General features: G+C 45.3%; 2 protein-coding genes across 2 annotated transcripts in view; one reads left to right on the forward strand and one right to left on the reverse strand.

Annotated features, from left to right (window-relative positions):
• The window catches only part of LOC137380512 (leucine-rich repeat transmembrane neuronal protein 3-like), a 477,263-nt gene extending 476,523 nt beyond the window's left edge, over positions 1-740 (reverse strand). The window contains exon 1 of the mRNA XM_068052423.1: positions 207-740. Within this exon, the coding sequence (XP_067908524.1) occupies positions 207-219 (13 nt within the window). The 5' untranslated portion in view covers positions 220-740. The remainder of the gene's footprint in view (positions 1-206) is intronic.
• The window catches only part of LOC137380511 (catenin alpha-3-like), a 2,550,805-nt gene that overhangs the window by 1,012,130 nt on the left and 1,522,036 nt on the right, over positions 1-16,639 (forward strand). The gene's annotated exons all lie outside the window — the stretch shown is intronic.

Below are 16,639 nucleotides of genomic sequence, written 5' to 3' on the forward strand. Positions count from 1 at the left end.
AATCATTCAGATACAGCTGCACAAAACCCCGTTTTACATTTTTACCACAACAAGATTAACAATATAAATCTTTCCCAGTACACACATAATGGCCACAACTTTAAGCAGGTCAAGGTTTCAAGCAACTTAAATAAAGATCCCAATCGATAGTGGCCAGGAAACGGTAGACGGAGACAGCGGAAAAGTAACAGACGGAAGCACCTTACCCATCCTTCGCATGCTGCCGTTAGTTATGTTCCAGTCACTGTAGCAGAAGCACCACAGACTATGTCGGCCGCAGCGTCGCCAGTCGAGCTTTGCTGAGACCCATGGATGAGAATCCGACCCCCTGGGAAATGAACTGTTCTTTCCCTCTCTCCAAACATCACTCTTTCCCAGCCATGGAAAGCTTGGTGCAGCCCCACACACACAGAGGAGGATGTAGTGTGTGTGAGACAGAGAGAGAGAGAGAGAGGAGGGATATTGAGAGAATTTTCAGCTGCAGCAAACGGTTAAGTTTTGGCCCCGTTGCATTTTTCCCTCTCACACACCAGTTTGAGTTTTGATCAATCGCGAACGACACGAGAGTAAACACTGAAGCAGCATCCGGTAGGTTTGCAGTGGGTTTAGCAATGGTAGTCGCCTCTCACTCTCTGTGGCCAGCTCAGGTTGCTGGGAAAATCCCGTGCTTCCAGTGCCCAAGTCACCCAGCACAGGAGTTTGCAATGGACAAGCTCCTCGGCTCACGGCCTCACTCCACAAGCTCCTTCTACTGTTGCTTCACATACACTGAGTCTAAGTCTTATGTAAAGCTGCCCCCGCTGGAGAAAGCTATTATGGGCATGTGCAGAAACCTCGTCTTCTTGTGCTCCCCCCGCCTCCCATTTTATAAACGAGTGAGCCCTTGCAAAAGCAGGTTGTAGTAGGAGTTACTGCATTTAAATTGTGTGGAAAGGAGCTGCAGTTAGAAGATCACAAGGAGTTAGAGTTGCCAACCCTCCAGGTTTGTCCTGGAGCCTCCAGAAACTGAAGATTAATATCCAGGGCAACTCGGAGGGGTGGGGGGGGGGAATCTTCAGTTCTGATGAAGGGTCACTGACCTGAAACGTTAACTCTGCTTCTCTCTCCACAGTTGCTGCCAGACCTGCTGAGTATTTCCAGCACATTCTGTTCTCATTTCAGAGTTCCAGCATCCACAGTATTTTGCTCTTCAAAAAATCTTGGGGTGGGGGTCCTTAAATACATTTTGAGCATTCTTTCATTTTCTTTGAATGCTTCTGTTAGTAATAAAGCTGTTGGAGATGGTGGGGAGTGGGGGGATGGGGGAAAGGCTGTTTGACTAACGTTAAGAATCATCCACTTAAGTAATGAGGAGTCTGTTTGCTTTCCAATTGGGCCTGGGAAGGCGTCTGAGAATTTGGATGTTGGTTGACCAATGTCAGGAGTGTACAGGTGGAGTTGTTGGAGGTGGGCAATCATGTGACGAAACCTCCAAGAAAATGTCCAACCGGAGTTGGCAACCTGAAGTATAATCCTGAAGGAACCTGGTACAAGTGATGCCATGGCATGTGTTTTGTGTGTCCAATAGCCCTGACATGTTGAGTTCGTTGCAGAACACATCAACACCTTCCCAAATTCAAATGATGAAAATACGTCTCTCCATTAACATTTCACCTCATAATTGGAGTAACTCCCAAACTTTAAAAAAAATGTTTTTTTCCCACAACTGGAAAGCCTGTTTTCACAAAGTTTGATGCTTATTGTCAGTCCGCCAGTGTCCGAGTGGTACTAGAGACACTGGCTCCACACACACAGATACACATTTAGATATGCACATTTGACATGCTTTTTTTTCTCGAAGAAAAAAAAATCTTCAAAAATTTTAAACCCTTGGAAAAGATCAAAAGTTAAATTTGATGAGGTAAACCCCCTCTTGTATGACTTTCCTCCAAGTTTTCATGTTGCTTTAAGGCGGGTTCTTGCAGGAGTTTTTAATTTTCTTCTTCTCCTAAATAGGAGTCAAATATAACAACAAAGAGCAAAGGTTCCTGAATAAGCAGGTTCTCAACATTTTGAATAGAATTCCCTGCTATGGTTCATATAACTGCATTAATGCATCTGCTGTCACCAGCTGTGGACTACCTATTTGCATGCTGCTCAGTACAATATAATACAATGGCTTGATAAACAAATGATTCATTTTTTCCTTCCCTGAGTAATAAATAGGAAGAGTTTTGACAATGATAAGGTGTAATATAAATGCAAACACATATAAAGAAAGACTTGCATTTGCATAGAGCCTTTCACCACCTAAGGATGTCTGTCCCACAGCAGTTTACAGCCGATGGAGCGCCTTTGAAGTGTAGTCGCTATTGAATTTGTGCAATTTGTGCACAGCAAGCTCCCACAAACAGAAATGTGATCATGATCAGATAACCCATTTTAATGATGCTGGTTGAGGAAAAGTATCTGAAGTGGAACTTTAACTCATGACCTTCTGACTCAGAGGCGAGGTGCTACCACTGTGCCACAGCTGATAGCTAAATTTGAATAAAATGAAGACGAATGCCACTTTGGTAACGACAATCTGACCTATGTTGGTTTTCTAAAACATAGTGCTGCAAAGTGAAATTGAGATAAAGCCAACTAGATTAATTTTGCTAAAGTATGTTAGAGAAGTATTGCACTTCTTTCCCAGTATGCCATGTTCTCAGTGAAATGAGGTAGAAATATGACAAGGTTTCCTCTCCACTATTGAGAACTCCTGTTGCTTCACTCCCACTGCTATATTAACATGACCGACACCTGTGGCATTCTGTACAATTCTAAAAAGGACAGACTGTCTCTGTTTACTTTGCCGTGGTTCAGTGGTGATTGTATGTCTGTGTATGTATGTCATGTGTGTATGTGTATGAATATGTTTGTGTGTGTATGTAAGGGGGCAGACTTGAACGTGTATGACAAATAATTGGTTTCGCCATTCATCGCCAGATCTGGCTCGACCACAGAAAGGACTATCAGGTTCTGCTCTCCTATGCAAAAACTGCTCACTAATCCTGCATCATCCTGCAATGCAAAGACACCCCCTGCTTCTGTTCTCCACTGCAAACCATCTGTTTTAACACCTCTTCCTTGCCTCTTCCACCTTCATCTCCAGCAGCAAGTGCAAGAAGCCCATAGATTTCTTTGTCACTAAATTTGAGACTACCAGTTTAACTGCCTCTGCTGTTTCTCTCCCTTCCCCTAGCCCATCAGGCCAAACTTCCTCTAAGGTTCCAACCTGCCCCAGCCCTGAACTTGTGTCCTTCACTAATGTTATGACCAGGTGAGAAAGGGGTCTAAGGGTTCCCTCTCAGCCTTCACCTGGACATACCGTAACAGGGTCTAATTTTAAACACAAGGTTTTGTTTTTAGCTCTGCCTTAGTGAATCCTTGTTCACTAACTTCCAATTATAAGGCAAAGAAACTAGCCAAACATGTTTTCTTAGGTTTAAAGAAAAAATGTTGAACTTTATTAAACTTAAACTCTAATTTGGTTGACACCTACAGATATGCAATGCACCCACGCTAGCATGCATATGCGATACATGCAGATAGAGACAGAAAAGAGTAGAAGAAATAAAGTAGAAAGGTTTGAGGCAATATCTGAAGATGGTTTTGGTTACTGTTCTTCGAGCTCGCTGTAAAGTCCTTGAGTGTAGGTAGGTCTTACTTTTCATTGGGGCCCAGTATTCTTCTTAAACCTTGTTCGATGTAGGAGACTTTTCTCTCCTGATGTTCATGTGTCGTTAGTGGGTCCAGAGGCTTGTGAGAAAGAGATGGGTGCAGGCAGGAGAGGTCTTCTCACTCCATGAGCCAACAGTCTTTTTTTTAGTTCAAAAACGTTGCGGCTATTCAAAAAACCCTGGACCCACCAGTTGGCCATGTGACAAGCTAGTTTAGCCAGTCCTGGCTTTTATGGATTTTATTACTTTAGCAGTCTCTGGAATGCTCTTCCATACACCTTCAATGTTTGGTGATCAAAATCCATTGTGGGTTGAATGTGTCAGGGAATAGTCCTTTTGCCTCCACAAGCACTGTGTCTGGCAGCCCTTGTAACAGGCCTTCTCTGCTTCCCAGCAAATTTAAAATCAATATGCCTCATTCTTGGCAGGTGGGGGCCTGCATGGCACCTCTACACCCAACGGAATGGAATGCGATTTGAGAAAACGTATTTCATTAAAAAGGGTCGAGAGAGAAAATATAAGATACAAGAAAAGCATGCATCTCTCTCTTAGTTTTGTTTAGAGATACAGCACTGAAACAGGCCCTTCGGCCCATCGAGTCTGTGCCGACCATCAACCACCCATTTATACTTATCCTACACTAATCCCATATTCCTACCACATCCCCACCTGACCCTATATTTCCTTACCACCTACCTATACTAGGGACAATTTATAATGGCCAATTTACCTACCAACCTGCAAGTCTTTTGGCTTGTGGGAGGAAACCGGAGCACCCGGAGAAAACCCACGCAGACACAGGGAGAACTTGCAAACTCCACACAGGCAGTACCCAGAATTGAACCCGGGTCACTGGAGCTGTCAGGCTGCGGTGCTAACCACTGTGCCGCCCCACTCTCTCTCTGAGTCACTCACATTCATTCCTAAATCCTAAAACTTATTACAGCCTGTCTTTTCTTGGTAGCAGTGTTGCTTTAAACTGCCCTTTTTGGCATCCCAATAAACGTGGTTCTTTGGGGAGGTTTTTCTTCAGTTTGCCCATTTCCATCACTGCGCAGGGTGTCTTTGAGATGGTTAGGTTTAATTAGCCCTGAGTTGGAATTTTTTTTTCCGGGAGAGTCAGTAGTGGGCACGTCTATCCTGAACTCTCTTTCAGTGCTTTGCTGAGTCATGCAAAGGCTTTTGACTTCAGGAGATGGGTGGTTCTCTTTTTTTTCAGACTGTGGGGGAGGATTCTTTGCTAATCTCCCCTTTGTCCTCTGGGACACTCCTGTCTGCAGGTATTTGTGTAGACTCTACTGCACTCCCCTGTGGCACTTCGACTAGGTGAGGCATCACCCTCATGGTTTCTCTGGCCCCTAGAGGTCTTTCTTTGTCTCTGCAGTTTCCTGTAAATGCTGTTAGCAACTCTGGTGGGGTGCTTCTAGTGTCTGTATTTACATAGGAGGATGTGGGGGTCTAACTTTTCAAATTTTTCAGGTTTGGCTGACCAGACAGTAGGGATTTTCATCCGGGATTCCTCCTGGACTTCCTTTACCCTGCCCTCTGGGTCGCTATTTCCCCTTCCCTTTCTAACTTTTTGCCAGCCATGTGCCTGCCTGTCCCCTTTTGTTCTTTGCGGGGGTCCCTTACAGTTCACCAGCCCTCTGCTGGAGGGTCCTCCTAACACCGGTACAGGATTTAGGGGTGCAGGTTTCACTGTAGGTTGGGGTTTCCCCTCAACCTGGCACATGTGGCAACTCCTACAGTACTCCACCACACCTTTGTGGAGTTTTGGCCACTCAAACCGCTGTGTTATGCAGGCTTTTGTCTTTCGTGTACCGGCATGTACAGTCACTGTAGTCTCATGGCCCTTGTTAATATTTCTCTCTGGTACCTCTGTGGCACCACTAATTGGTGAACTACTGTCCACTCTTTGCTCTCAGGTCTGTGAGGAGAACTCCATTTCCTCATCAGTACCTCATTCTTTAAATAGTAGCAATCAGGTTCCGAAGAAGGGTCACTGACCCGAAACGTTAACTCTGCTTCTCTTTCTACAGATGCTGCCAGACCTGCTGAGTGAATCCAGCATTTCTTGTTTTTGTTTCAGATTTCCAGCATCCGCAGTATTTTGCTTTTATTAAGGTAATCCCTGTGCTTCACTTTCAGACTGGGCAACCTGTGCTAACCCTCGCAATACTGGGTCGGTTCGCTGAGACTCAGCTAGGGAAAATTTATTTAATTCACTCCCTGGGTCTCCTAACTGCCCAAAGAAAGTCTCCAACAGACAGACCTGGTCATCTGCCTGCAGTGCTAATACAGTCTCCTCTGGGGGAGCTGGTTTGATCATGGCCTGATCCACTACACATTCAGGGAAACTGCAGGGACCGTCTCCTGCCACTGCCCTGTCTCTCTGGCTTCCTGCGGTCTTTCTTTCACTACTGGGAGGGTTACCACCCTCACCCCTGCCAGATCATTACCTAGGAGCAGGTCAACCTTGTCCACAGGCAAACTGGGGACAATCCCTACAGTCATCGGTCCCGAATCTAGGTTGCAATCCAGCTGAACCCAGTGTACAGGTACAGGCATACACTGCCCTCCAATACCATTCACCACCATTCTGGTGTTCACTTCCCTCTCTGGGGGAAAGATCAGGCTTTATCCCAGTAAAAGGGATCTAGTGGCCCTTGTGTCCCTGAGAATTACCATGGGCTTGCTTGCCCCACTCGAGGGGTATGGGGTTATTTTACCTTCAAACACAAAACCCTGATAGCCTTCAGGAATCTTATTAAATTTTCCTGCACTTGCAGTAGCAAGCTTCCTGGGTTGCACTCTTACTGCAGTTAAAGCTACAGCTTGCTATGTTGCACTCTCCTCCAGGATTCCTTCTTCACTGAGTGGGTGTGCCCTGATTAATCCTACAGGTTTTCCCTTTAGTTTCCAGCAGGCAGCCTTTAGATGATCTGCCTTATTACAATGGAAGCACACAGGTCTCTGGGTCTCACTCCTGCTTACAGCACTTTGCTTTTGTCTCCTGCTTTTCTTTCTCTCCCAGGACTGCTTAGGCTCCTATCACCTTCCCATCCTTTGTCCTTTTCAAATTTGCAGGGCTAACAAGGAAAGGTTCTCCCCTGGGAAACCAGCTTAGAAATTAAAGCAAACTCATCAGCTGGAATGGCCACTTGCCAGGCTCTCTGAACCCACTGCTCCTCTACATGGGTCTTTATGGAGCGTGGGAGAGTTTAAATTCCTGTAACAGAATTACTTCTCTGAGATTCTCATAGCTGAGCTGTACTTTAAGAGCCCTCAGCCACTGGTCAAAAGTTAACTGCTTACTTCTTTCAAACTCCAGATAAGTTTGATTAGCTTGCTTCTTGAGGGTTCTAAAATTTTGGCAATCTGCTTCAGGTACTAATTCAAATGCCCCAAGGATAGCATTTTTGGTCAGTTTATAATTTGAGGAACTCTCATCTGGCAACAGGGAATAAACCTCATCGTCCTTTCAGGTTAGCTTGCTTTGTAATAAAAGAGGCCAGGTCTCAGCTGGCCATTTTAGCTGCCTTGCCAGTTTCTCAAAGGACACAAAAAATGCTTCCACATCTTCTTCATGGAATCTTGGGATTAGCTGAGATAGGGGCGGCACAGTGGCGCAGTGGTTAGCACAGCAGCCTCACAGCTCCAGGGACCCGGGTTCGATTCTGGGTACTGTGCGGAGTTTGCAAGTTCTCTCTGTGTCTGCGTGGGTTTCCTCCGGGTGCTCCGGTTTCCTCCCACATGCCAAAGACTTGCAGGTTGATAGGTTAATTGGCCATTATAAATTGCCCCTAGTATAGGTAGGTGGTCGGGAAATATATAGGGACAGGTGGGGATGTGATAGGAATATGGGATTAGTGTAGGATTAGTATAAATGGGTAGTTGATGGTCGGCACAGACTTGGTGGGCCGAAGGGCCTGTTTCAATGCTGTATCTCTAAACTAATTTAACAATTCTGTACCTAGCCCTGAATTACGCTCCTCCATATTGGGGTTACTCTGTCGCCCCCTAGTTAACACAAGCTGCGTCAGCTCTCTTTTTTCGCTTTCTTTCTGGAAGGTTCTTTATCTTTCTCTTCCCTCTCTTTGTCTTCACGTTCCTTCTGGAAGGCTCTTTCTTTCTCTCTCTCCTGTCTCTCTCTTTTTCTCTTTCCCTGTCTTCTTATTGAAGTTTCCTCTGTTCTAATTGTATCTTTGCTAACAATACCCGGTCTGGGTCTGCGTCTAACACTGTTTCTGCTTCTTCAGATTCAAGGGAAAAATGGTTAGTCACTAGCATTAGGAGTTCAGACTTCCTAGCCTTGCCACGTACAGTGATCCCACACTGTTCAGCCATTTCTCTCAGCTCCTGCATAGACAGTGCTTTTAACTTATCCCAAGTTACTTCACCCTGGCTTGGGGAGCTACTAGCTTCAGTCACAGACATGTTAGTATTCAAGTACACACAACCACAAGAAAACCTGATTTGAAATCTTGCTGTTTTTGATTGGGAACAATTTGGCTTCCCACTTCCAATTTCACTAGTTTGTCAGTAAAAGTCTGGATGGTAGCCCCCAAATTTCTGTTATGACCAGGCGAGAAAGGGGTCTAGGGTTCCCTCTCAGCGTTCACCTGGTCTTACCTCAACAGGGTTTAATTTTAAACGCACCACTTTTTTTAGCTCCCCCTTAGTGAATCCTTGTTCACTAACTTCCAATTATAAGGCAAAGAAACTAGCCAAACATGTTTTCTTAGGTTTAAAGAAAAAATGTTGAACTTTATTAAACTTAAACTCTAATTCGGTTAACACCTACGGATATGCGACGTGCCCACTCTAGCATGCGTACACAATATACATGTGCAGATAGAGACAGATAAGAGCAGAAGAAATAAAGTGGAAAAGTTTGAGGCAATATCTGAAGATGGTTTTGGTTACTGTTCTTCGAGCTCGCTGTAAAGTCCTTAATGGTAGATAGGTCTTGCTTTTCATTGGGGCCCAGTATTCTTTTTAAATCTTGTTCGCTGTAGGAGACTTCCCTCTCTTGAAATTCATGTGTCATCAGTGGGTCCAGAGGCTTGTGAGAAAGAAATGGGAGAAGACAGGAGAGGTCGTCTCACTCCATGAGCAAACAGTCATTTTTGTTTTAGTTCAAAAGTGCTGTGGCTAGGTCAAAAAACCCCTGGACCAGCCAGTTGGTCATGTGACCAGCTGGTTTAGTCAGTCCTGGCTTTTGTGGATTGTATCACCTGAGCAGTCTCTGGAATGCTCTTCCTTACACTTTCAATGTCTGGCGATCAAAATCCATTGTGAGTTGAATGTGTCAGGGAAAGGTCCTTTTGTTTCCACAAGCACTGTCTGTTAGTATGCAAATGTTTTTCAGCTAAGTGTCTGGCAGCCCTTGTAACAGGCCTTCTCTTCTTCCCAGCAAGTTTAAAATCAATGTTCAAATGACAAAATTAATATGCCTTATTCTTGGCAGGTGGGGGCCTGCATGACACTAGTTTTCTCCTATCTCCCTTTATGCCCACTCTGAGATCATCTTTCCCATGAGACCCACCTCCTGCCCCCTCGAGCCAAACATGGCTACTTGCCCCTTTAAGGAATGCCCAGGCAGAGGTACAGTGGCGATACAACCAATGCCACCTGTTCAGCAGGCCAACCATTGAGCAGGCCATCAGGCTTCTGAAGATGTGGTTCTGGTGTCTGGACCGGTCAGGTGGCACCCTCCAATTCTCTCCTGCAAGGGTCTCGGTCATCATGGTAATCTTCTGCGCTCTCTTTAACATGCCCCTCCACAGAGGTGTGGAGCTTGAGAACAGGGAGGCCCTGGAAGGATACAGCTCATTGGGGGAGTTGCTGGAGCAGGAGGCAAGAGAGGAGGAGGAAGTGGAGGCAGAGGGAGATAACACTGAACAGAGAGGTGCCCCTGCTGCACAATGTGGTGGCCGGGCACAGCTCAGGGCATAAAGGCCTCATGAGGATGCCATATGCCAGGGATCCCCTGATTCAGGAGCATTTCAACTGAGCCCCTCTCACCCAGGTTGAGGGACATGGCTTGGAAGGGAGGTCGAGATACCTGTGCTAACACATGCATAGAAGATGCAGTCTGGAACATCTAATAACTTACTTCAATGAAGGAAGCATATCTGTCCAGAGGCTTTCCCCTCACTATGGAGGATCCCGTTATCTCTTTCACCACCTCATACCACTTCTGTCATGGCAGCAATAAAAGGAGTCCCAGATGTCTGGCTTAAAGTGTCATCATTTATACAGTGCAAAGAGAGGAAGCCAATAGACAGAGTCAGTAAGAACACACTTCACTGACTCATTCAGTGCTCTGCATGATTCAGTGGCCTCCTCCTGTCCCCCCCTCCAGGAAGAGGTCCTCCCTCCTCTCCCTCACCGCCTCCAACATTAGATCCAGGTCGGCATTGATGAAGCAAGGAGCACCCCTGCCATGGGTGCCAGGCCATGGGCTCCCCTGTGACATCTTGCTTCCCTCTGGTGCTGCAGAAGACTTTGACACAATAAGCAGATTTCTCCCTTTTAACAACCAGCAGCCTCATTGATGTCTGCCATGGGGCATCTAAATCAGTGCCATATTTCATCTGACCCACCTCCTTTCCCACACCCACTGGCTCTAATTGGACAGGAAACCTGTCTCCATATCAATTAAGGGTTTACCCCCAAGAAAATCGGGACTTTAATCAGATAGAAGCTGCATCACGACCAGTGCTGTCATGATGTTGGCCACCATGCTGGAAAGATGAGCTTCAAGCTTTGTGTGATGCCCTGCTTCAAGTTTGAGCCAGGCTCATCCATGATCCTTGACAGTGACAGGAGGCTGTCTGGCAAGTCTGGCAATGCACCAAGCATGTCAGTGTGCAGGTTCACCAGCATTCTCCTGTAGGCCCTCCAATCTCATGAGGGGAATTGAATACAAAAGTAGGGAGGTTATGCTTCAGCTATGCACGGCATTGGTGAGACCACATCTGGAGTATTGTGTACAGTATTGGTCTCCTTATTTAAGGAAGGATATAAATGCATTGGAGGCAGTACAGAGAAGGTTTACTGGACTAATACCTGGAAAGGGTGGCCTGTCTTACAAGGAAAGATTGGACAGCCTAGGCTTGTATATGCTGGAATTTAGAAGAGTAAGAGGCGACTTGATTGAAACATATAAGATCCTGAAGAGTCTTGACAGGGTGGATGTGGAAAGGATGTTTCCCCTTGTGGGAGAATCTAGAACTAGGGGTCACTATTTTAAATAAGGGGTCGCCCATAAAGACAAAGATGAGGAGAAATTTTTTTTCTGAGGGTCGTGAGTCTTTGGAACACTCTTCCTCAAAAGTCGGTGGAAGCAGAGTCTTTGAATATTTTTAAAGCAGAGGTAGATAGATTCCTGATAAGCAAAGGGAGTGGAAGGTTATCGGGGTGGATGGAAATGTGGAGTAATCAGTTCCGCCATGAACTTATTGAATGGTGGAGCAGGCTAGAAGGGTCGAGTGGCCTACTCCTGCTCCTAATACGTATGTTCGTATGTTCATAACGTGGGTTGTCCTTTCCCACTGGACTGGCTGCAGCCCACTCATACCCGGTGATACACCATGTTCTGATTCCAACTCTGTACCACTGTCTAAGGCAGGCACAGTGCCAGTATCTGAGCTGGTAGCTGTGATTGTCAGATCAAGTGATGGTGCTCTTTCATCAATGGTGTGCAGTCATCCTCAACCTTCATCGTAAGGCTGCAGTGGCTGGCCAGGTGGCAGACCTTGTGTATCTGAAAGCAGACATGCAGAAAGGGAGAGTTGGGGTGGGGGAAGTGGGGGAGGGGTGGAAAGCAAGAGGTACATGATCACACCATCTGTAGCTTGCACTTCAAGCCAGATAGCAGCATGAGAGTGAGGTGAGATTTGAGAAAGAGCATAAGGAGCATGATGTTAACCTGGATGTTCTCAATGACATGGAAGTAGCATGCTCTGTCACAGCCGGTCCCATGATGCAGAGCACTGTCTCCTCCAGAGGGTTCAGATGACAGAGTCATGCTTGTCCTCCTCCAGTTCTGCTCCACACAGCTCCCTCCTGTTACCAGCCACCTTGTGCTGCAAGCTGGAGGGAAGAACGTCAACCAATGTGTTTGGATGATGTGTCTACCAGAGCTGGAGGCATGTGGAAGCAGTGAGAGTGAAGCTGGCAGCATTGGAAGGTATGCGAGTGTGAGGTGGAACATCTGAATGTTAGGCCTGATTGCTAGAGATTGCTGCTGGGTGAGTGAGGGGGGTGTGGGGCATTGAGCAGTGTGAGAGATCGGTGGTGCGGTGGGTAGGAGATGTTGCGTGAAGATGTGTTCACTGACCTTGGCTGCCCGCCTGATGTAATTGAACTTCTTGTGACATTACTACAAGGTCCTCAGAGGTGACGTTGGGAATTATCCATCCTGCCATCTGCTCCCATTCCCTTCTTGGCATTTGCCTTGAGGGCCTCCTGACCCCCTGCGGAAATATTGCCTCTTTCCTCCTTTCGACCTTATGTATTAATGCCCCCAGCACTGCATCAGAAAACCTGGGAGCCCTCTCTCTTAGCTGTTGCTCCATTTTGGGTGCCTCTTTTTGTGGTCAAATTCCTGCACAGTCCGCAGCAGCTTCCTTAAAATGAGTGCAGTTCCCCTTTAAGAGCGGCAGGCTGAAAAGAAAAAGGACTTACATTTACATAGTGACTGTCATGCCCACAGGATGCCCCAAAGCACTTTACAGCCAATTAAGTACTTTTGAAGTGTAGTCATTGCTGCAATGTAAAAAATGTGGCAGCCAATTTGAATACAAACAGCAATGTGATAATGATCAGATAATCTGTTTTATTGACATTGGTCAAAGATAAATATTGGCCAGGACACCAGGAGAACTCCCCTGCTTTTCTTTTAAATAGTGCTATGTGATCTTTTACATCAACCTAAGAGGGTAGACAGGGCCTCAGTTTAATATCTCATCAAAAAGACAACACCTCTGACACTGCACCACTCCACTCCCTCTGTACTGCACTGGTGTGTCAACCTTGATTGTTGTGTTCAAGTCCTGGAGTGGGGCTTGGACCCTCAGCTTTCTGACTGAGAGGTGAGAGTGCTACCAACTGACCCATGGCTGACACAACTGCCTTTGAGAGGTGCAGGATAGGTGCAACACATGCTAACCACACATGCTGCTGGGCCCCCTGTTGAGTGTGAAGCCTGTCAGCAGCACATTCTGTGCTGGATTGCGTGTTACAATCATTCAGATGAGGAGGCAGCAAAAAGTTTGTGTGCTGCCTGCCTGAATGGAACTAGGCGTGGGCTAATTGCGAATTGCAACTCCCGCACTCAAAAACGAGAGCAATCAAATTCCCCCCTCCCCCACCCCAGTACTGGAGGAGCAGAAACTTACTCCAACTAAATATTGGGAAGACTGAGCCATTATTGTTTCTCCCTGCCAGAAACTCTGTTCCCCAGTCACCAACTTAATCCCTCTCTCCTGCAACTCTCTGCAACTGAACCAAACTGTTCACAGCCTTGGTGTCGTATTTGATCCTGAACTAAACTTCCAACCACTTATCAGCTCCATCACCAAGACCACCATCTTTCACCTCTTTAACATCACCTGGCTCCACCCTGCCTTAGCCCATGTGCTGCTGAAATCCTCATCCATGCCTTTGTTACCTCTAGATTTGGCTATTCTATTGCTGTCCTCGCCAGCCTCCAATCTTCTGCCATACATAAACTTGAGCTCATCCACAATTCTGTCACTTGCATCCTACCTTGCACCAAGGCTATAAAGTCTGGAATTCCCTCCCTAAACCATTCTGCCTTTCTACCTTGCTCTCCTCTTTTAAGATGCTCCTTAAAACCTATCCATGTGACCAAGCTTTAGGCCATCTGCCTTAATATCGACTTATCTGACTCAGTGTCAGATTTTGTTTGATAGCACTCCTGTGAAGCAGGTTGAGATGTTTTACTATGTTAAAAAGTGCTACATAAATGCATTGTTGTTGAAAGTGCATATATGTATGTGTTTGTATGTTTTACTGCATGCATCTATGTATGTGTATATGTGTGTTTGAACTTGTATTTATGTATGTGTGTGTATATATATATATATATATATATATATGTATCTGTGTTTGTGCATCTGTGCATATGTTCGGGTTTCCCTTACAAACAGTAGTCCTGGAACAATCCAGATTCCAAACACCTGTTCACACATGAGCCACTTGGACCCTCAGCATAGTGGCAATGGCCGTTGTAAAGCTCACTTCCCCGATGCTACCATGGTTAGATTACTTTCCCTTTCGCGGCACCAAGGACTCGCCTTGGTGGGGCCAGCTTTTCAAAGTCGTGAAACTGAAGGCACGTGAGTGCCATATGTCAACCATAAAGTTGAGGAATCTTCGTTGCTCGCAGTGAATTAGATTCAAATTTATTTAAAGAAGCATTTCAGATATTTAAATTACAATGCTGTCGCATCGAGGCATCAGTACCACCACTGTACTTCCCCAACTCTGACAGAATCGGCACGCTGCGAAACGGTGCTGGGTTTCATGGTGGACAGCTCCATGGAGGTTCTCTACCCACCCCCCCACACCCCCCCGCTCCCTCCACACAACTGAACCCGCCTCCGACAAGAGAACAGAATTCAGCCCTATGTGGTTGTCTGTATATGTCTGTGTGAATGTGTTTATCTGTGTATGTACCTATATATATAAAATAATATGTGTAAAAGAGGAAGCAAAGTTTTAAATGTATTGATGTTTCCTATGTAATTTGCCATTTATTTCTATATAAATCTGCATCAGAATATCTGAATGTTGCATTTGTCTTGGAACAATATTGGTGCATTTTACCCCATGCATTCTCAGGGGAAAAGAAAGACACAGTAAGCAACAGAAAGAAAGATACAATTTAGAAGGAAGTCTAACATCTGTCTTGGAGGACTGACACGACTAATATGAAGAGAAATGGAGGTAGATGTTCCCTGGAGTAAAGTGTTATGTAAACGTGGAGTTGAATAAACTACTGGACTTAGTTCTAATGAACTCATGAGTTAATAAACTTCTAATCTTTGTTTTAACCTGAGCAAAAATCCATTAAAAGGGCTATTACTTGTCTTCTGACCATTGCTAAGGAGTTGGAAATAGAATGTCAGAAAAAAACAATTATTAGACAGCAGAACAGACTTTTCAGAGACTGCACAATGGAAGAACAAGTTGAGATTCCATCTGAGCTGTTCTTTAGAGTAACGCAGGTGTTCTCAATCTTATTAAATTTCATTTAATTGAACGGGTGTTTCGGCGATTCTGTCCATCATATTGCTTTCAATACCACCATGCCAGGCTGAATTGCAGCAAAATTCACAACGTGTAAAATGGAAAAATAAACTCCCACTCTTTGCAGAGTTTGAACAGTGAACCAGTATGAGGTGTGAGGGATTAACAAGGAGTATTATTTTGATTTGTTGCCTATTCGTCTAAAGATTATTAATCAAGAAATAAGAACAGACTTTCATTTGTATCACGTCTTTCACAACCTCAGGACATCTCAAAGCCTTTGCAGCCAATGAAGTACTTGTGAAAGTGGAGTCACTGTCGTAATGTAAGAAATGTGACAGCCAATTTGTGTACAGCAAGGTCCCACAAACAGCAATGTGATAATGACCAGATAATTTGTTTTAGTGATGTTGGTTGAGTGATAAATATTGGTCAGGACATCAGAGAGAACTCACCTTTTCTTCAAAATCATGCCACGGGGTCACGGTTTAATGCCTCATCCAAAAGACAGCACTGCGACACTTTCTCAGTATTTTCCTTTTTTCCTCTTCAATCTGATCTCTTGGTCAAAGATAAATGTATTCCTGTATCACCAAAACCAGAAGATCATGCACAACAGGAAGAAGCTATAAACCAAGGAACTACAGACCAATGTGCTCACAATCTGTCTTGAGTAAAGTATGAGAGACATCCTGTTCAAGGGGATAAGAAATCCTAGAGAGGGATGGGATGGTGAAAGAATCATGGAATATCATACCACAGATGGAGATCATTTGGCCCATTGTACCTATGCCAGCTCTTTGAAAGAGCTATTGAATTAGTCCCACTCGTCCCAATCCCCTGCTCTTTCCCCATAACCTTTTCAAGAATTTATCCAATTCCCTTTTGAAAATAACTAATAAAGTGTATGGGCACTGATACACAATTGAAGGGTAACCTATAAGTTTAGGACATCACATAACAACACTGTGCAAAAGTTTGTGTTGATAAATGACATTTGGGCCTAAATGAAACAGTAATGTTGTGAAATTGGGCTCCATAGCACCACTGGTGCCTGGGCTATGGAAGCCCAAACTAAAAGAAAAGTCAACCAGAATACTTATGGTCACTTCCGATCATTTCCACTGTGGTCTGCGCAGTGTGCATTGGCTGACAGGGCGTGCTGTGTGTGTGCTGGAATCATGCAGAATGGTCGGATCGTGACGTCAAACAGTGTCTAACTCTGATTTGGTGCATGAGCTGCAATTTTGGAACTCACATCTTCTCTTAAACATGCACAGCTGAACATGTGTTCAGCTGCATGATGGCTCCCCCAACCCACTAGCGCTATTTAAATGGCTAACCATGCAACTTTCAGGTGAGGTGCTTTGACTTCCTTTTGCTGATGTAGAGTTAGTGGAAGTTTGGAAAATCTTTTGGGTTTTCAAGGGAGTGGTGCTGGATCTTGACAAGGAGGTCAGAGGAGTTGTTTGGCTTGTCCAGAGAAAGCCTGCTTCAATAATGGGGAGATAGTTGCAGTCCATCTTGGGCTGCAGCACGATATGGAAATAGAGCACAGACAGCAGAAGCAGTACGCAGAGGGAGGAGGAAGTGGGCTCTCAATAGAAGGCTGGACCCAACTAGGGTATTCAGGGAGTATTTCTCCTACTTCC

Source organism: Heterodontus francisci, chromosome 20 (assembly GCF_036365525.1).
Source record: "Heterodontus francisci isolate sHetFra1 chromosome 20, sHetFra1.hap1, whole genome shotgun sequence".
Lineage (NCBI taxonomy): Eukaryota > Metazoa > Chordata > Chondrichthyes > Heterodontiformes > Heterodontidae > Heterodontus > Heterodontus francisci.